At 46.7% G+C, this 20,985-nt stretch overlaps 1 protein-coding gene across 4 annotated transcripts in view; it reads left to right on the top strand.

The window, feature by feature from the left end:
• The window catches only part of Ttc7b (tetratricopeptide repeat domain 7B), a 213,800-nt gene that overhangs the window by 115,738 nt on the left and 77,077 nt on the right, over positions 1-20,985 (top strand). For all 4 annotated transcript variants that reach the window (XM_048362268.1, XM_048362269.1, XM_048362270.1 and 1 more), the window contains exons 15-16: positions 2,502-2,662; positions 20,700-20,816. In XM_048362268.1, the coding sequence (XP_048218225.1) occupies positions 2,502-2,662; positions 20,700-20,816 (278 nt within the window). The remainder of the gene's footprint in view (positions 1-2,501; positions 2,663-20,699; positions 20,817-20,985) is intronic.

Raw genomic sequence — 20,985 nt, 5'->3', positions numbered from 1 at the left:
AGGAAGTAGAGGCTGACTTGAAGCAGGGACTCCTGGGAATCCCCAGGCTGTCGTAGAGAAGAGCCTGGGCTCTGGGTCCCTTTGAGCATCAACCGTGAAGACCCAGGCGTCCCAGGTTCTGCTCTTACAGATGAAATCCACAGATCTGGATCATCCCGCCTGGGCTCAGATGACAACTTGGGATGTGTGAGACATGACCTACACCCTGGCATCAAGAGTCATCAAAGAACAAGTCCCTGGCTAACAGGAACGAGATAGCAAAGCCCAGTACTGAGTGGCAGGGTGGGGATTAGTCACTGGTGTGTCCTGGCTGTCATAGGGTATTCGTGATTGACAGGAAGATGCCAACCGGCATTGGGTCTCTTTAAATGCATGGAACATAGAAATCGTTACAACCTGTAGTTACTCACAGTATGAGATGCAGCGGATTCCTCCTTGGCGGGTGGGGCCTAAGCTTTGCTTCCCCAAGTGAGCTAAAGCTGCCTTTGACATTCTCATACCCCCTCCTGTCCTCTCCAAGCAGTTCTGGGGACATGAGTTCCATGCCTGCTTACCCACCAGATGCTGGACACTGATGATGGCGTCAGCACATTCCTGAGTGCTGGGGGAGGGGAGGCCAGCAGGGGGTAGTGAATCAGAGGTCAGAGGTCAGCTCCCACACTGGGCCAGGCCCAGCCATGCATCTGACTTCTGTCGCCTGGGGATGGTGGTGAGAAGCAGCTCCTGCTGGAAACTTGGGAATGGAGGAAATAGAACTGCTTGCCCTGTAGTGGTCCTGTCATCTGGCATGGTGTGGCTCACCTTGGGATTAGCCAGAAGCTGCTGTTTATTGCAGCAGACATGGGCGGAACACTGACTGTCCCATCTCCCCTTCACTGGGAGCTCCTCCCGCCTCCTCAGTGCCTCCCCCCCCCCCCACAGCCTGTACTTCCTGCTCACCTCTTGAGGCTCCAGGAGGTCAGCACCCACATCTGCCATGGCCATTGCCTTACCCTGTCACTTGGCACCCACTAAGGCTATGGATGAAAGAGTTCGCTCTGACTTCTGTCCAGTCCTCTACCCGCTACGGCCATCATGTTGCAGTCGGTGTCAGTTTGTCCCCCAAAGCCATGCAAGTCGCCCCATGAGGCCAGCCTGCCATTGGACCCTGCCGCAGCAGCAGACTGAGTCCTGGTCTCACAGTAGTCTGTCGCCCCGGCAAGTGACAAACCGGCGGAGCCTTGTGGAGCTAGCTCAAGGCTTATGGCACGTGGTGGAGAAACACCAGAGCTCTCAGCCAAGAGTTGTGACCTTCCTGTCTAATTTAGAGCCAAAGCCATCTGGCCAGGAGGAGGGGGGGGGTGGAAGAAATCAGGTGACCCAGAGCCACTCTTGTAGCTGGGTGCCCATCCTCAAGTCATTTCCCCTCTCAGGACTTTAGCTTCTTCCCTGCAAATGGAGGGTGGGAAGAGCAGGTCTCCCTGCGAGCTGTGACAGCCATGATTCTGGCTGGCTTTCAAAGCCTCCGTAGCCAACACTTACAAGTAAAAGCATGGAGAACAAAAGCTCAAGGAGAAAAATAAAATGGTTTGGGAAGGAGAAAACATGACTTCTCCTAGGAACGGAAGTCACTGAAGCTTTGAAGAGAAGCAGGCACGCTGAAAGGAAGCCCTACTGAGGCTGGAATCTGAGGCCGGAGCGGGCAGAGTCTCTGGGGTTGATGTGTCAGAACGCTTCTCTTCCCAGCTCTCTTTCCCCTTGGCTGCTGTTAAAGCCGCGTGGAATCTAGGCTATTCAAATAGCCACCGTGTACGCATTTTATCAACTCTGTGTGAGGGGTGGCTTTGAAGAATGTTCTGTACCGCTGTTATAGTGAGAGATTAAGGTTGTTTCTGGTCCTGCTTGAATTTGGAGGCAATGCTACTTTGTAATACCACTTTGATTGTGGCATTATCATTTATGTCTTGGGATCCAGTTATTTTTTGGGTCCTAGTTTGGAACTGTGTGGCCTTTATTTGTTTGTATATTTCCTTCATGTCCAACAGAGATCCAAACATCACTTGGAAAGTTCTATTCAAGGTTTTTATTACTTTAGTTTCTATAATGCCTTTGAAAAGAACAGTTCAACAAAGTAGTTTCATTCCACTAAGAACTACTGCTAATTGTGTCTATTTACAGTGAAATTGTAAAGAACATAATCCAAAGGAGATGTATTTGGGGGGAGAGGGAAAGGAAAGTATTTATTTAAGAGAGAAGTAAAAGATCGGGAATTGGCAGTTTGGTAGAGAAAAGAGTCTCTGATACAGCGTTACCAGTCCTCTGGCTGGAAGTGAGCCTGTTTCTACCCAGGGATTGCTGAGATGGCCTGGCTTAAAATGTGGATGTGGCACAAAGCAAAATCATTTCCGGCCTTTACAGAGGCAGTGACTTCTTTGTTACACGACTGTGTGTGTGTGTGTGTGTGTGTGTGTGTGTGTGTGTGTGTGTGTCTAAAGGCACCTTTTGATTTTGCTCTAAACTAGATACCAGAGGCCCTCGGGTACGTCCGCCAGGCTCTCCAGCTTCAAGGCGATGATGCCAACAGCCTGCACCTCCTCGCCCTCCTCCTGTCAGCACAAAAGCATTATCATGACGCCCTCAACATTATCGACATGGCCCTGAGCGAGTATCCAGAGAACTTTATGTAAGTGCACCTCACTGCAAAGTTATTACATGTACCTCTTCCCCGCTCCTCCTTCCAGCCTGTCGAATGTAAGTTTTTATGGCTATCCTGAAATAACTCAGAATCTCCTTTACTCTGGCATATATATATTTCACTTGCTAAACTACTTCCCTTCTTTCCTGGTGTGTACCTTCGGAGCATACAGAATGATTTTTGATAGATACATCTTTTAATGCATATGTGAAAAAGAACAAACTTGTCTATCAATAGGAGATTTCATGGGAGATTTTGATCCAGGGGAAGACTAAGAACCTCTAGGAAAATATGAAGTCAATACTAATTCCAATATACTTGGATGTGACAAAAAAATTCTGTAAAACTTTTGTGGCTGCAATTTGAGAAGCTGTGTTACCTGCTTGTTCCGTTACTGTGGGCAACTTGAGTCAACCTTTGAACCTTAGTTTTATTCTCTAGGAAATAAAATTCCTTAAATATAAGTCAATCAGTATTTGCCCATGCTCTAAGAATTGTCATATGCTTGAATTGCCTGTCTTCACATCTTCCCTCTGACTCACACGTTTGTTGAACCCATGCGTTTGGAACCCATGTCTGATAGTTCAGGCTTTGTGTAAAGCATTGCCTTGGGCTACTGGGTTACCCTCTTGTCCTCAGTGGTAGCTAAGTAACCAGCACACAGAAGCCAGAAATAGTAATGCCTCCTGCAGGCTGGAAGGTTCTGATTGTCTCTGTGGTTTATGGAGAGCCAGTGATGGGCTGAGGGGAGGCGGGAGGGATGTGGAAGGTGGTTCTGGTAGCCTCCTTCGCGTTCTGAAGCGATTGCAGTGGCAGCTTGTAAGTGGGTCAGCCTTGGCTTGATTTCTCCACCTCTTCACCTCACTGTGTTTTTCATCAGTGCTGTTCAGCAGCTCTCTGTGGAAAACCGGTTCACACATTTTCATTACAGACGTTTCTTTGTCTTCAAGTGAAAAGGGCATTTCTCTTCTCCCCATCGAGAAATTCTTATTATGAAACTTCCTGACAGGAGCTTTCTGTTGGAGGCTCAGCTCTTGATGCAGGCTGAATTTCACTGCGGTGTTTACTTCTGGCGGATCTCTAACTTAATGTTTTGTACACCTGTCTATTTCTGTGTTTCCTTCCAAGATGTTTAACCTATGCAACCTTAAGATGACTAAATTACTTTTTTAAAAAATCTGTTCTTGCTGGGTGCCAGTGGCTTATACCTACTCAAAAGGCTGAGACCTGGAGAATCAATGCTCAAAGCCAGCCCAGGTAGACAAGTTAACGAGATTCCATCTCTAAGTAACCAGTAAAAAGCCAGGTGTTTCTCAAGTGGTGTAGTGCCAGCCATGAGCGACAAAGCAGAGTAAAGAACACAAGGCCCTGAGTTCAAGTTCCAGTAGTAAAAACAAAACAACAAAGCATTTCTTGCTTCCCACCGCTGGCACAAGGGTCCTCAGGTGTGTGCACGCACACACTGCCTTAGATGTTGGACTCCAGGGTGTGGCTCTTGCTTCCACAGCCTACCATATGGTGGTGAGGGGTACATTAGCCCAGTAGCCACCCCACCCCGCAGGCAGTAAACAGGGGTGGCTGGTCTGCCAGTACCTCCTGACAGCAGCTGACAGCCTTTTCCAGGAGTCCACGAAGGAACAGCAGTGGAGATATTTGAGGAATGCAGGCCTGTTATTTTAATGTTGAGTCCTAAGCTGGAAAAAGCAAAAGCATATGGCAGCAGGTCTGAGACAAGCCAATGACTGCTTGGATTTTTAAATATCTGTATTTCTTCCTTTGTGATGGGAAGCTTGTTCCCGAGCATACTAATTAAAAGTTGAGGCCACGTGTCGTTAGTGGATCCCGACCTAGGCAAAACACGTCAACAGCGACCTAAACAGAAACGAGTGGGCACCCTCCCAGCCAGGCGGAGCTGTCTGCCTGCTGGTGGCGCGTTTGCCCCCAACGGAACTCTAGACATCCGAAGCCCGTAAGCCACGCCTCCTGCGGTGGTGCCAGCGCTACCCAGGATGTTTCATCACGAATTGCTCTGTGGAAGTAAACATCCTTCCCCGTTAGGGTTGGCCGTGTTCATCGCTTGACCGGTTTCCAAGCAGGACAGCCGAGGGCTCTCATGGGAACAGCCGATCCTCCAGCATTCCCCACCTGTATCCCGCTGTTTTCCGTGGCTGTAACAAAACATCTGAAGGTGGGTTAGCATGCGTAGAGAAAAAGAGGTTTATTTAGATCACACCTGGAGTTTCAAGAGCGTAGTGCCACCTTCAGCTCTGGCCGCATCACATCACATCACATCACCATAGATGGCATCTTGGAGGGAACGCGTGCAAGGGGGTGAAGTCACCTGAGAGACAAGAAGCCAGAGAGCGGGAGGAGCCAGCCTTGCTCTTTCATAACAGCCTGTTCTTGCCAGAACCAAGATCAGAATTCCATTGGTTACTTCAGAGGCAAAGCTCCTAATGACCCGGTTACCTTACTCCAGCCGCACACGCCCAACATCACCACATGGAGGACCACGCTTAGACACACTTGGACCATATCCACACCATACACCCTCCGCTCTGGTTTGGATGAGTGACCCCCAAAGGCCCATATGTTGAAGGCTTGGTCCTCAGCGTGGTGGAGCCTAGTGAGGGTCCTTAGGCCACTGTGGGGAAGGAAGGGGGTGATCCTACTCATCCTCTTGTTTTGCTTAGGTCACTGTTTGGGGTGGCCCCACTTATCCTCTTGCTTTGCTCAGGTGAGAGTGGCCTCCCCCTCCCCCGCTCATCCCTGCTTTTGTTTCCTTCTTTCACTTCCTGGTTCATGGGGTGGGTGGTGTACTCCACTCTGAGCCCCCGGCAGGATGCGCTGCTATTGTTAGAGGTCCAAAATGATGCGGCCACTTGAGCTTGGACTGCAACTTCCGGAACCATAAGCCACCACGAGCCTTTCTCTTTATACGTTCATTGCCTGGGGAGGAGGGGTATTTGTTTTGGGGAGACTGGGAATTCAACTGGGGATTGCCAATAAGCCAGGTCCTCAACCCTTTGGGTTTTACTTTATTCTTTAGATAGCCCCACACTAACTTCACCTGGACGCACCTGGAATGTCTGCCTATTTAAGGTTGCCTGTCCTAGCTAGGATAACAGGCATGTGCCGCTCTGTCTCGCTCTCAGTTGAGAGGGGCTGGCGTGAACTTTTCTGCCAGGGCTCACCTCAAACTTCAGTCTTCATGATTACAGGTGCAATGGTGCCAAGCTGTCTTTACTAATGTTGCCAATGTTGCAATAGTGCCAAGCTGTCTTTACTAATGTTGAAAAGAACTTCGTGTTTGCATGCGACATAGGCTTAAAAGGTTATTTGTCCTTATACCTTATTAGCTTTTAACATTCAGCTTAGGTTAGCCTTATAAAGTGATCTGGAGAAAGAGAGAGAGAGAGAGAGAGAGTGAGAGAGTGTAGGTTAGAACCATTTGTTCCTTGAATATTAAATTTAAGTAGAATTCACCCATAAAACTATGTGGAGCTGATCTTTTTGTTTTCCTATGAGACTTCTGCTGCTTCTTAAACGACTATAAGAAATGTTCTACTTTCTCTGAGCTTTCTTTATGAAGCATCTTATGAGGAACCTATAAAGTATACATTCAGCAAATGTCTATATCATCTAAATTTTGAGCTTGTTGGTGTGAAGTTGTTCTTACTATGTTTTATTTACTTATCGCCATATCTACAGTAGCTACAGTTGTCTTCTTTTTCATTCCTGACATTATTTCATTGGGCAGTCTGCTAGATACTTATTCATTACACTCATCTTTTCAAAGAACCAGTAGCTTTTTTTCTATTAACTCAATTGTTGGTTGACTTTCTTTTCATTAATTCCTGTTCTTTATTTCTTGCCTTCCATTTTCTTTGAGTTTGTTCTGCATGTTTAGTTCATTAATATTTGGCCTTTCTTATCCTCAGACCTAAATATTTAAGACCAAAAAACCCTCTAAACATTAATTTAGCTATAAACTACAGGTTTCAATATGTGAAGTTTTTATTATTGTTCAGTTCTTAATACTTTCAATATGCCTATTGTTCTCATTTGGCCTACTAATTTCTTTAGAATTGTGTATTTATAGGTTGAATTTTTAAGATGTTGCAGCTGAATTTTATTATGGGGTTTTAAAGCCTTTGAATTGCATTTTAGTACTGTAATCATGTAGCTTTGAAATGTGTTGGACTTGTTTTATGGCTCAGCATGGGGTCGCATCCTGTAAATATTCCCTGTGTGCTTAGAAAGAATGCTTTCTGCATTTGTTGAGTTGATTGTTGAGTTGAGTTTGATATATGTTTTCCTATAAGCCATACTGTTCAGATCTTCTTTATTCTGACTTTGTGGTCCATGCAATCTATCAATTACCAAGAGGATGTATGTTGAAATATTCTACTGGGTTGGCAACGTAGCCTTTTTCACCACATATTTAAGTCAGTTTTTGCTTTGTGTGATTTCAAGCCAGGCTTTTACATGCATACAAATTTAGCACTGGTGTATTTTCCTGGTATACTCAACCCTTTGTCATTAAGATGTTAAGACAAAGATTTTGCCTTAGTCTAGTCCACAGTCATATACATATGTCTCTGTGTGTGTGTGTGTGTGTGTGTGTGTGTGTGTGTGTGTGTGTATGCCTATGTATATTTATAGTCTTGGACTATCTCCTATCCTCTTTGAATTTTTATACCTATTCATATGTATGTGTGTTTGATATATTGCTCACTATATATAGCTGAATTTTAACTCACGTTGACAGTCTTAGCTGTAACACTTAAGTTCATTTCTTTTTTGTCAATACTGAGTGGCTTATAGCTCTACTACTTCATTTGAGCTTTGTCTTTAACCTCCATTTTCATCTTGTCTTATCCTTTTCTACCTTTACTTCATCTATCTATCTATTTTTGTGCTCGTTCTGGGGCTTGAACTCAAGGCCTGAAATTTTTGCTCAAGGTTCATGTTTTACTACTTAAACTACAGGTCCATTTCAGGCTTTTTTGGTGGCTAACTGGAGGTAAGAGATTGTTGGGGCTGGCTTCTAATTGTGATCCTCAGATCTCAGCCTCCCGAGTAGCTAGGATTATCGGCGTGAGCCATAGGCAGCAGGAACTTGCCTTCTTCTATAGTATGTTCTTATTCTATATATTTTTTTCTTTACAGATGGGAACATTCTGCCTCAATGGCTGTTGTTTTGTGGCTATACGAATAATTTTATGCTAGTGCAGGTCTTTCAGTGAGGGTCTTATAGTGAGGGTCCCTTGCTTACAAACCTCCTCATTTGTGTCTAAAAATGACTTTCAAAGTAGATTTACTGTTCTGGGCTCAAACCTGTTCTAATAGCCCAAGTGTCTCGCTCTTTTTTGTAGTCATTGAAAAGTCAATTGTTTGTTTAATTGTGATTCATAATGCCATCTGTCTTTTCTCTCTGGCTGTATTAATTGCCATAGTTGCTGACGTATTATGTTTTCAGATTATCTCATCTAAGATGGGGAGGTCCTGCTTGGGTATCTTTGGGCTTTTAAAAACTGCAGGTGGTATTGACCCTGTTTATCATTTCTAGAAAGTTCTCTGTCATTATTGTTTTAAATATTACTGCTTCTTTGTAGATAGCCTATAGTTGCATCTTGGTGGTGGTTGTTGTTGTTCTGACCTTTTGTGTCAGGTGTTTGGTTCAGTCACATTTAGTATCACTAGTGACATGGTTGAATTTGTAATTATCATAGTCTCCTAAATCTACTGCCCTTCTCAGTGAAGAAACTTTTAAGCCCTGGAACAATTAAATATCTGAATAAAAGGACGAAAAGCTAGTGTTAGCTCCCGGCATACTAATGGTAATATCGCACAGTTTCCTCCAAAACAGAATTTGATAGTATATTCATTTTTTATGTTGAACAATGATCATGAATTCTGATAGATTCATTTGTCTTCGTGTACTTGGTATATGAGCCCTGGTCTTCCTTTCTGCAATGCAGCTTGGTAGGAACGTCCCTTGATGAATACATTTTACTGAGTAATTTTCCATATTGGCCCTAAAAGGTAGAAGCGGGTGCCAGGTGACATTGGGAGAACTTGTTTCCCATAAACAGGGAGGCTGACTGTGGGCCAGGGCTTTGATCAAACCTCAGACTTGATCTCTGCCCCTGAAATTCATTTGGAGATAAAAGGTGAAGATGAGAAGTGGCAGCTTGGTGTGCTTGTCTTTGAATGTGGATCAGGTCTTATCATACTCAGGGTGGCGTTGGAGACTTCCGTGTTATTAAATGTTAGTGTTCTCATTCAGCAAGCCTTACAGTGGCTGCCAGAGGAAGCCATCAGGCTGTGCACTTCTTGCCCTGAGTCAGATTCTGATTATGTAATTGTCCCATAGATTGTTTGCTTTGTTTGTGTGCTTCAGGCCTGAGGGGGATTAAACCTAGCCAAAGCTAAGCAAGCACTCTACCTCCTGAGCCACACACCCCCAGCCCTTTATGTTTTAGGCTTTGTTTTTCAGATAGTCTATCTTTTCCTGGGTCAGTCTCCGACTCCAAATCCACCTGCATCCTCCTCCTCCTTAGCTGGGATTATAAGTATGTGCCACCATACCCAGCTTCCAGGAGATTTTTAGCTGAGTTTTCACTTTTTCCTGTTTGAACAACTCTTTTAATTGTGTTTTGACCCACCACCATGATTCAGAAGATATTAAAACAAATCATTTGACACCTGACTGGAAGAACACAGCCCTCCTAAAATATATTCCTGTCTGTGCTCTTCAGCTCTCATACATGAGGAAACGGATTTTGTCAGACAACTACGTTGCTTTTCACATGGTAGAAACTAAATCTAAGGCAAGATGTGGCCAGGTAAACATGCATTTAGCCAGTCTTTTATGTAACAACAGCTGGCATTTATGTGCTGCCTTATGACAGGCACTTCATGGAACTAATTTAATTCTTGCAAGAACAATCTGAATGAAGCAGTAGCATCCTTATTTTACAGATGAGAAAGTGGAGGTGCAGAGAAGTTGAGTCTTTTGCCCAAGAACCCATACCCAGAAAGCAGCAGAGCCATGACTTGAACTCAGGCAGCCTGGCCTTGGCACGTGTGCTCAGAACTCCTAATGCCTTGGAATCATTGGCTTCCTGCCATCTTCTAGGTAGTGGGGATAGCTCTGTGAAGCAGACAGACCCTCTGCTGTCTTGGAACTTACAGTCCATGTGAGCAGGACTTGTATGCCTTCTCCCCTGCTGGTCTCATCAATAAACTAGAAAACATAGGTGAGGTCATCTTTTCCTTAAGTGGAATATAGATCTGTTTGGTGTTGTTGTTGTTTTAATCATTACTTGGCAAGTGAGACAGTGTCTCTTTCTCACTCTGACTTAAGCAGTCTGTAAAAGAAACAAAGTGTAAGCTAAACATCTCTTGAGCAATGCGCTGTCAGTGATTACTAAGAGGCCAGCTGTTGTGGGCTCCTTATGTCTGAACTGGGTGATGAAGTAATGAAGGTGCCCATCAAATTTGCATGTGATAAAAAGCTGGTCCACTGAACCCAGAGGAGGGATGAGTCACAGGGCCCAGCCCAGGAATGCTAGTCTCTAGAATACAAAGTGGGGAGGGGCTCTGTGGAAAAGGACAATGGCAGAGCCTGGAAGACACCACAGAGCAATGTGAGCAGGATTCAGTGGTACCAGTAGTTTGTTTAAAACCAACTTCCACAATAATAGGAGAAAAGAGCTTAGAGCTTGGTTTGGAAATGCACAAGGCAGTTGGATGGGTGAAACAAGTTGTGATCTGTGATTGATGGTCAAAATGACTGCACAATGGTCACTGAACTGGACATGCAAATTTTATAGCATATATATGTATATGTGTGTATATTACATATCTACTTACTACATTTCCTTAAAAAAACACTTTCTTATGGTTGATGTGTATTCCCAGAAAGTGAAAACTAGATTACCGGGGTCCCTTCTCCCTGGAAGCTCTCCGGCACTGGACCTCTTCCACCTTCTTCAGGATGGACTCACCAGTACACAGCCTCTGTCTATGTCATCTTCCTGTGCTGCTCTGAGCCTGTGCAAGAACAGCAGGAAGTGTGGATGCTTGGCGCTTGTCAAGACAGAATACCCAAAAGGCAGGGGGAAATGGCTTGGAAAATGAAAAGTGGGTTTCTGAAACAGGGCTGGAAAAGGAGAAGTAGAGAAGCATATTTGTCGTCAAGTTTGCTCATAGGAGGCTCGATGTCCTGCCGTTCCTTGGGTGGGGATTGGTATTGCCCAAACCTTTCTGGCTACTTCCTCCCAGCCAGTCAGTACTAGGCACATAGGTGGCTCTTTGATCCTCACTTTAAAGTCCTCATGGAGTGTCTTGTTTCTTTTCCAGAAAACTCACTCTTCTGTAGGTTATTTTGTGCGTTTGTTTTTTCCTGATTATGCCCAGGAGAACATCTCCCCACAAGTGTGTGAGCAGCTCAAGTTGGCTGCCCTGGGTTTGGAAGGGCACGCAGTGGGGAGAGAGGCCACGCTGGGGCAGGAAGGGAACTGGGACAAGACCCACCCGAAAGCCAGGCTCCAGCCGTGGCATCTGGAAAGTCTAGTTTCATACTTTTTCTTTCCAAGATCTCCCAAGTTCTCCTAGAGGAGTCATTCAACAATTCCAAGTATGGAATGTCATCTTGGGAAGCTGTACAGCTCATTTCCTGGAAACCTCTGGGTCCCCAGCCCCTAGTGCAGTGCTTGGCATGCCGCAAACATGACTAATTCGAGTGCCATGAGCTGCCGGAACTCTGGGCCCTGGGCCGTAGCCAGGCGCGTGTCCGCTTCGTTTCTCCCGCCCATTTTGCCTTTCTTAAAATCTGACCTGACCCTGTGGTCTCTGTGGTAGGCTCTTACTCACCAGCTCCTTCACCAAGCCCAAGGGCAGCTTCTTTTCCTCCCTCTCGCTTGGTCCCCACCTTTAGGAAGCAGCACCTTCTCTGCGGACTGTCGTGTTGTGCCCAGCCCTGTACTCCCTTTAGTCAGATGCCAGTGAGACGCGGGCAGCGCCATTCCAGGGCTGTCAGCCCAACCTGCCCAGGTCACTGGCCCCTTAGGGGCTGGCTCCACCATGCTAATTAGAAACGAGATCAATAACTGAAGCAGGAACCAACACAAGCCAAACTGGGGTGTCTTGAGGTGATTTATTCCAGCTAAAGATGTCAGTTGTTTGTTTGTTCTAAAAATACAGCTAGAACGATGGGGGCGTATTCCAGATTGTTGACACTTTGACTGAAACGAGAGGCAAAATGTAACTGATCCGGGCACTGGCAGGAGTTCCTGCCTATCTCAAAGAGAAGCCAGCGTTAGGTTGCCAAGGGGGGGGGGGGGGCAGCTAGCTTGCACATGCGCGTCCCCAGCTCCACCTCACCCACGGCCTCTCACGGGCAGCTAGGGGGCTGCGAGGCCCTGAAGGAAGAGACATCTCTACCCAGCACCTCCGGGTACTTGGGCCACACGACGCTCTGTTTCGCTGTGTAAATGTGGTCTTGATTTCCTAAGCCAGTAGACCTGAGTGTCTGGGGTGGCCGTGCGGCCCCCTCGCTTACTGAGAGTCAGGCCCGATGGGGAGGAAGGCTGATGGGCCCCCCAGGGGCCCGCACTGGCTGCGTCTTCTCCCAGAGCAGTTGCTGCTGTTCAAGTCTTCCCTGGGAGGGGACCGCGCGTTAGGGAACACGGGCACAGTGCTCTGCAGACTCCAGGAGGACGCGGGTGTGGGTGCCTTGATGAATGGTGCCCCCTGCCTTGGCACCATAGACACTCACTGGAGATGCGTCACACCCAGGGCAGGGTTCCAGAATAGCCCTCAGAAAGTGGCCAGGGGACGTACCCCTGAAAGGAAGCACAGCCCCCAGTTCTGGACCACAGCTGTGAGCTTCATGGACATGCCTTCTCAGGATTCCCACTGAGCTTAGCAACAGAATACATCCTGAATGTTCCTCTGGAACCAGGCGTGGTGGTACACACCTGTAATCCCAGTTCCTCAGAGGGAGAGCTTTATGCCCAAGAGTTCAGGACCAGCTTGGATAGCATACCAAGAATGCAACTAAAAAAACAAAACATACATATAATTACATATACATATGTATATAAACATATACGTAAATATACATATGTGTTTATGTGTATATGAAATAAATTCCTAAACGTGAGGGATAAAGGAGCTCTTCTTTAGAGGTCTTTTTCTTTTTAAGTCAGACCATTGCCCAGCCATCCTCCATGGGACAAAGAGTAATGAACTGGATAAAGGACTAGGATCTGACGGTGTACGGGATGGAGGACTGGGATCTGACTGTGTACGGGATGGAGGACTGGGATCTGACTGTGTACGGGATAGAGGACTGGGATCTGACTGTGTACGGGATGGAGGACTGGGATCTGACGGTGTACGGGATAGAGGACTGGGATCTGACTGTGTACGGGATGGAGGACTGGGATCTGACGGTGTACGGGATGGAGGACTGGGATCTGACTGTGTACGGGATGGAGGACTGGGATCTGACTGTGTACGGGATGGAGGACTGGGATCTGACGGTGTACGGGATGGAGGACTGGGATCTGACTGTGTACGGGATGGAGGACTGGGATCTGACTGTGTACGGGATGGAGGACTGGGATCTGACTGTGTACGGGATGGAGGACTGGGATCTGACTGTGTACGGGATGGAGGACTGGGATCTGACTGTGTACGGGATGGAGGACTGGGATCTGACTGTGTACGGGATGGAGGACTGGGATCTGACTGTGTACGGGATGGAGGACTGGGATCTGATGGTGTATGGGATGGAGGACTGGGATCTGACGGTGTACGGGATGGAGGACTGGGATCTGACTGTACAGGCTCTGACTCAGTGGGTTGAGAGTGAGTGGACAATATGGAGATTCCATTTCTTATAAGCTCCCAGAAGATTCTGATGCTATCTGTCCTGGACAGTACTCTGAATATTTGAAGACCCATCAAGACCTTTCCTAGCTTTGGGCTAACTGGGAAAACTCTGTGTGTGTGTGTGTTTGTGTGTATGTGTGTGTACATATATTGTTTTTCCTCATGATCCTATGAATGGCATGCCAATACAGCAGTTAGATAAGCCAGACAATTTAAGGACTTCTGTATTTCCTGGGTCACAGTTGAGTAATTAGATCATTCACGCAGTGACATTTATTGAATATTGGCAGTTAGTGTTAGCAGCATCTGGCATGAGGCGGGAACAGGCATGTGACTGGTTTTACACCTCTCTCCCATCTACTTGTCTGAGGGATGTTGGGGTGACTTGGAACAGTCTCTCAGCCCCAGCACTCACAAGGCTGTCAGCTCAGCCTCATGGGCTCACCTGGCAGGGATCAGACATTGTTGAGCTTTGTCACGGCATTGATTTTCCATCACAATGACTCGGCCCGCAAGCACAGGCTAATTTTTGCAGAGACACGCCATGTTCCAAGATGACCTTCTTGAGATACTTGGCCAGGACAGCCAGGATCCAACCAGCACACACTAGGCCATCGAAAATGTTGATGACAATAGTGGAGGGCAGTTTCCTTCAGGTCTCATTTGAACTTGAAAGGATCCCCTTGTCCCCTTCGGCATGGTTGGCTAGATGGCATTGAAGAAACACCTCTCCGGGAGCTGAGCTGGGCTGCACGTGGCCTGCGTTGCCCTCCCTTTCAGACCGTCTATTCCCAGCTGACTCATCTGGCTCCAAGTCTCCGTCTCTCTTCTCATCACCACATGCTTTTGGCACCTAGCTTTTCATTCCTCTTACCTTCTGATGTGTTGCCTGCCAAACCATCTTCTCTATTTAAAATTCCATTTCAGCATGCATCCTTCTCCCCCTCCCCCTTCAGTCTTCCGTCTACCTGGTGAGGGATGCTCACTTTCCTTCACGTGGTTAGCAGGCAGCCCTGATCTCACTCTGTGGGATGGGGAAGGTACCAGGGGCCCCATGGCCAGTGCCCCACTTGGGCAGAGCCCACAGGCCTTTCTGCGCAGCTGTTTTGCATCTCTGCCCACGTTCAGTAGACCAACAAAGAGAGGGTTCTGGCATACTGAGCCCCAGAGCTCACAACCACAGAGCAGCCCAAAATACCAAGTGTTCATTTGGTTCCTGTGATTTTATTTCTAAATATGCTGCCATGAAGGCAGCACTCACGAATCTGCTAATTAACGAGGGTTTGTATTTGAATGCACGTGACTTCTCTGAGTTGTATTCAACAGGTACATTTTTATACTGCCAGTAAGTTCAGGGGGGATTAGAACTCCAGCATTACTTCAGATCTTTCTAATTTATTTTCATTGATAGCTCTTCATCAGAAAGTTCTGTGAGCCATACTAAATTTTAGAATTTAGAAATGTGCACCATTTCCCCCTTAATATTGGGTCCAGCCCAAGTCTGGAATCTGGGGATATGCCCAACATAAAGCTGAAGAAGAATCAGATACAAAGAGGTACTTGCTCCTGTAATTCTAGCTACTCAGGAGGCTGAGATCTGAAGATCAAGGTTCAAAACTAGCCCAGGTAGAAAACTCTATGAGACTCTTATCTCCAATGAACCAGCAAAAAACTAAAATGAAGGTGTAGCTCCAAGTGGTAAGAGATACAACCTTGATTGAAAAGGCCAAGTGATAGCACGCGGCCCTGAGTTCAAGCACCAGTACCAACACACACACACACACACACACACACACACACACACACAGAGTCAGGTACAAATATGAGGGTCTAGTGGGTCAGGCAGATTCCAGGGGCACAGTGTCTTCCTGGGAATGGCCACTAGATGGTCAACCTGGCCTGGCAAATGTCACTTGGACTTATTTCCCGCAATGAGCAATGAATAGTCGCATCCGCAGAGCCTCACTGGAGTGGATGTAGGGGCTTTCCAAACTCTACAGGAAGCGACACATGTTTGTTATTTCAAGAATCATCTTGAGGTGTTTTTTTTTTTTTTGGTCAGTCCCGGTGCTTGAACTCAGAGCCTGAGCACTGTCCCCTGGCTTCTTTTTGCTCAAGGCTAGCACTCTACCAACTTGAGCCACAGCGCCACTTCTGGCCTTTTCTATATATATATATATATATCTGGTGCTGAGGAATCAAACCCAGGGCTTCATGTATGCCAGGCAAGCTCTCTTGCCACTAGGCCATATTCCCAGCCCCCTCATCTTGAGATTTTTATTTTAAAAAATTCTAGAAGTATGGTGAAACACTTTTATTAGTGTTATTGAAAAGCAAAACTTGGATGAATTGGATTCTTTAGATACCTAGAATTTTACATGCATCCTTCCCTTTGGGATAAAAGGCTAGTCATAATTACACACCCACAAACTTCACCATCCTTTAAAGAATCTGCCTCGGGATATTCTAGGAGCAGAGGCCAAGGGCCCAACTCCTCCCAAGTTCCAGAGCTGCACTACACCAGAAGCCTGACTATACCAGAAGTCCTCAGAGGGGCAGGGATTGTCCCATACACCGTGTAGTAGTCTGCACAGCATCTAACCTAGGGCTTTAAATATTATGTGGCAGTGGTTTAGGACATGCTATCCATCTTCATTAGTGTCTGAAATTTTTTATTTTTTTATTTTATTTTATTTTTTTGCCAGTCCTGGGCTTGAGCACTGTCCCTGGCTTGTTTGCTCAAGGCTAGCACTCTACCACTTGAGCCACAGCACCACTTCTGGCCATTTTCTGTATATGTGGTGCTGGGGAATCAAACCCAGGGCTTCATGTGTATGAGGCAAGCACTCTTGCCACTAGGCCATATTCCCAGCCCCTAGTGTCTGAAATTTGAAATCATTCTCTTATGTTTTATATCCAGTACTTTGGAGTTAGATGGACTTGGGATTAAAATCTCTTCTCTACCAATCATGAGTAGTGTGAATTTACTTGCAGGGCTGCAGTAAGAATCAGTGATTAAATATTAAAATGCCTGGCAGCTGCTATTCTTCTGGTTAATATTTTATTTGTCTTAAAACGAGAAGTTACCTGACTTAGAGCTTGTTATTCTGCAGTTGTGAACTCTCGTGTGTTTTGTAATTGCATTTACATGAAGAGGTTTTACTCTGACCCTTCAAGCCTGCTTTCCTTCAGTGAGGAGGTGCTCTTTGACCTGAGTCTTGACGGATGAGTAGGTACTTAAAAGGCAGAAACAAATGGATGAAAAGACATTCCAGACACTGGGAACAGCATCTGCAAAGTCCCAGGGGCACAAAAGCACATGATACATGGGGGGAGCTGGCCATGGTTCAAGTAGGTCACATGGGATGAGCAGGGAACAAACTCCTTGGTGTCCAGGCATGTGGGCGGAGGCAGATCACAAAGGGCCATTGTAGACACTGCTAGATTGACGTTTTCGGCGATGGAATCCGATGGCTGTTTTAGTGTAGTCAAGTCTCTATTATAAAGGTTAGGCGAATGAACTTAGAGCAGGTGTAAGAGGTGGGGAGGGCAGTATTAGCCAGCATGTACCTTCTGACTGAGTCATGAGTGGACTTGGTGGTGGAGTCCACGGTCCTGCCTGGCAATCCCTGCTACTCTCTGTATCAGCATGACAAGTAGACATACTGAAATGGATGGGATGCTGGTTTTGTCCCAAGCTTTGTCATCATTGTGTTTTGTCCCAGGGTTCCCTCACTAGATTGCGTCTATAATATTTTTGGGTAACAGTCACATGAGTTGATGCCAGTCAGCATTTGTGTAGCCCACATGTCTGTGCTAATGTAACTTACATTCCAGCTAGCCAGATGTTTTCCAAGAGCCTTGGCGCGCGAGTGTGGCAGATCTGATGAGAGGCACCGCCAGTCCTGCGTTCAGCATGGCCTCTCGCCTCCTAGACCAGCTGAGGTTTGGGGAGAGGCTGAGAAAGCGACACCATCTTTCCCTTCTCTGCCTCAAATGTTCACATATGTCAGAGTCAGGCAGCACAGGGGCTGTGGCTCCAGGCTCCCAGCTTCTTCCTTCTGCCAAGCCCTTTCATGCTGCTTCTTCCTGCCTCGCTTCCAAGTGCCCTCTCCATCATTTGTGCTCAGCAATTCTACCATTGTTCATCCTGTCTGCTTCTCTTCAAGCCAACCCACACCTTCTCAACTGCATTTCCTGAGGCAAGTGTGTGAAAGCTGTGATTTCATGTTAATTAGAAGTTCTTTTTCCAGTCAAGAATCCTTACACAGAACCTTTAGCCCAAGCTCAATCTTAGAAACACACTCTGGCCTTTTGTGCTCCGGGTACAGTGAAAGGAATTGTGCTAATTGCTGTGAGGGTTGCTAGACTGCCGACCGGGCAGGGAAACCCTCCCACCACCTCCGTGGCCCTACTCTGAGCCTGGCCGACCCCGAGAAGCTCAAGCCTTCTCCATCTTCTACACCTATGGGATCTCCTGGGCCCCCATAGTCCTAAGGGGGTTTCCTTTGGCCTAGTGACTTGGCAGCCATCCTTCTGAATAGATCTTCACCAAAGACAGATAACCACTTGGTAGCTTTTCCCGTCCCTGTCGCTCACTTCCCAGTTAACCTGAGTTTGCTGGGAGAATTGGGTGGAAAATGCCCCATTCTGCACACAGATAGACACTGGCAGGAGTCAGCTTATGGTTCCTTTCACAGCCCTTCTTCCCCCAGCGATACCCTGCATGGTTGTCACTCCCTGCAGGCATCCTTGCTAAGGTTTCAGGGAATCTCTGCTCCTTGAGGTGCTGTAGGGCAGGACCTGAGCCCTGGCTGCTCATCCAGCCCGGCTCTTTACACTCACCTGCTTGTTTACTAGGGACTCCATTCTTCTCATCACTGGGCCGGTCATCCCGTCAGCCCAGGTTCTGCCCCATACCCTCAGACTTCCTGTGTTCCATTGGGAGTGAGGGACTGGAACGGACCCTTCCTAAGCAGAGATAGTGATCAGGTGAGCTGTTCTTGCACAGAGCAGGGAGACTCAGCTCTGCTCGGGTACCTGGGGCGAGAGCATTACATCCTGTAGGGCTAAGTTTCATCACTGGAAGTTCACCCCGATGCTGTTTATTTCTCTGCCAGGTTAAGAATTAAGAGGCAGAGGAGTAGGGAGGAATAGTAAAGCAGTGAGTTTATTGAAATGGAAGATAGAGTACAGACTCCCTATAGGACTAAGGAGTTTATCATGGTCTTCTGGGAGGGCACTTGTTGTAAGTGGCGATAGCAGAAGGTTCTTCCCACATCTTCCCCCTGGGTGGCCTTCCTTTCCCTGTCTTGGTGCTGATTGCTTGATAAGCTGTGCATGTGCATTTCTGACTCTATTGTTGTTTCCCATATTTCTGGGCAGAAGTATAGAAGTAAATACAGTTGGTTATGTCTCATCACTCATGCATGAGGATTACCTCATTACTGATATAGGATTTAGCGCAGAGACCCAGGGCATTATGGGAAGAAGTGCCATTTTGAGCAGGAGGCTTAGGCACTGTGGGAACAAGAAGCATCATAATGGGCCACATGTTGTCTGCCACATGTTATGTCTACCATATTCTACACCTATCTACCTAACAGTTTCTCTTTCTTTCTCTCAACACCTTGATTTTCTATGGTTTATAAAGAAGGCGGCAGTCAGTGAACAGATGTGAATAAAAGGCCCGCTGAACTCAGAGCACCATTGTAGGTGCTGTGGAGGGGAGGCCAGAGAGAAACCAGTCTTCTTTGTATACTGAAGAAGATCCCATCCAGAAATCAAGACAGCCCTGGCATAAAGCCTTAGTGATAAACACCACCTGCTGAGAAGGGTGGTTACAGAGATGACCTTGACAGTGCCTAAAGTGCCACATGCAAGCCTGGCACATCAGAAGCCTTTGATGAGTTGTAGCTAGTCCCTCTCTTTATTATTATTGTTATTATTTTATCTATAATTATTAGCAACAGATTCCAGCTGCTCAGGAAATGTCAGGTAAAGAGATAAAGGTGTGAAAGTGGTTAGTGGAAGACTTGTTTGATTAGGAGCTTAGCTGCACTGGGGAAGAACTAGAGGGAGGCATGGCATAAGCAGAACCCATGAGAACATGGCACACACAATGGTAGAATGCAGAGAGAACCAGCAGTGATTTATGCTGGGAGGAGTAATGGGTCTAGCAGGACCCATGGCACAGGATGGGATAGCAAGATGGTGGCCTTGAAGGACCAGAGAGGGAAGTGGTAAGGAATCCATGCTGTTTCTCAAGCTGGGACTGAAACTGATTGCTAGAGGTCTTTAGGGGAGGATTTCTGGGAGTTGAACAAGTCTAGGAATAGAAGTGAGTCTGGTCTCCTTCCAGGATTTTCTTGAGGACAGGAGGGTAAGAGTGATGAGTCTGTGGATCCAGAGAACTGAGTGACAATCAACAGGTTGACATCTAAATAGAGACAGGAGAATTTGTAGTGGGATATGGATGAGAGTGTAAGAGAAAGTTCCAAGTTGGCACTTAGAAGGTCTGGATAGAAGCTGAATTTACTGGTGGCAACGAAAATAGGAAAGCACTCTCTCAGTGATTGTGGAGGGAATTCAGGTGTGTCCCCTAATAACTAGCAGGACTGGGGGGGACCAGAGGCCCCCCTCTCCTTATGTACTCTCGAGCAGGCTTTTGTAGCTGCTGAACACAATAAGAAGGTTATCTGCAGATATTTATATCAACTGAGTCATATCTCCTGTGTAATTTTGTAAACAAATCTAGATTTACTTTTAATAAATTTTTGAAGCTTCACAAATAAATTGGCCTTGTTCTAAAAAAGCATACTCTTAATAAATCTCCATGTTCTGAATAAAATTGGCCACTCTGGTACTTTTAACCTGACCACAATTCGTCATTGTGCTTACATTTGCCTCTGTGGTAAGACTTATGCAAAGCTCTTTATCAAGCAGTGGTTTCTAGAATCCTTGGCCCTGCTACGGCTTCCCCTGGTCTGCCGGTCTGGGTGTCTCCATTTTAACGTGAGCGCAGCCCCCCAGCCCAGGCCGAGATCACCTCTGCGTCTGTTTTGCGGGATGGCTTCGGCTTGAGCTCTGTTGTCTTCTCGCTTGTTTCTCACTGCAGACTACTGTTTTCCAAAGTGAAGTTGGAGTCGCTCTGCAGGGGCCCGGATGAGGCCCTGCTCACCTGTAAGCACATGCTACAAATATGGAAATCCTGCTACAACCTAACCAACCCCAGGTAAGTGCCAGCAGTGTCTATTTTGTGTGGCATTTGCATGAGTTCCCACCTATCAGGGCCCCCTGAACCCACAGTGCCCACAAGTAGCAGAAAATAGTGATGAGGCTCCATACCATTTTAGGGGACTTTTCTCCCAGTGGCCGATGGGACCTCTAAGGAAAGCGTTGCT

The sequence above is a fragment of the Perognathus longimembris genome, chromosome 14 (assembly GCF_023159225.1).
Source record: "Perognathus longimembris pacificus isolate PPM17 chromosome 14, ASM2315922v1, whole genome shotgun sequence".
NCBI classification, from domain to species: domain Eukaryota; kingdom Metazoa; phylum Chordata; class Mammalia; order Rodentia; family Heteromyidae; genus Perognathus; species Perognathus longimembris.
Note: the sequence above shows the minus strand (reverse complement) of the source record. Positions and strands in the feature narration are given on the sequence as shown.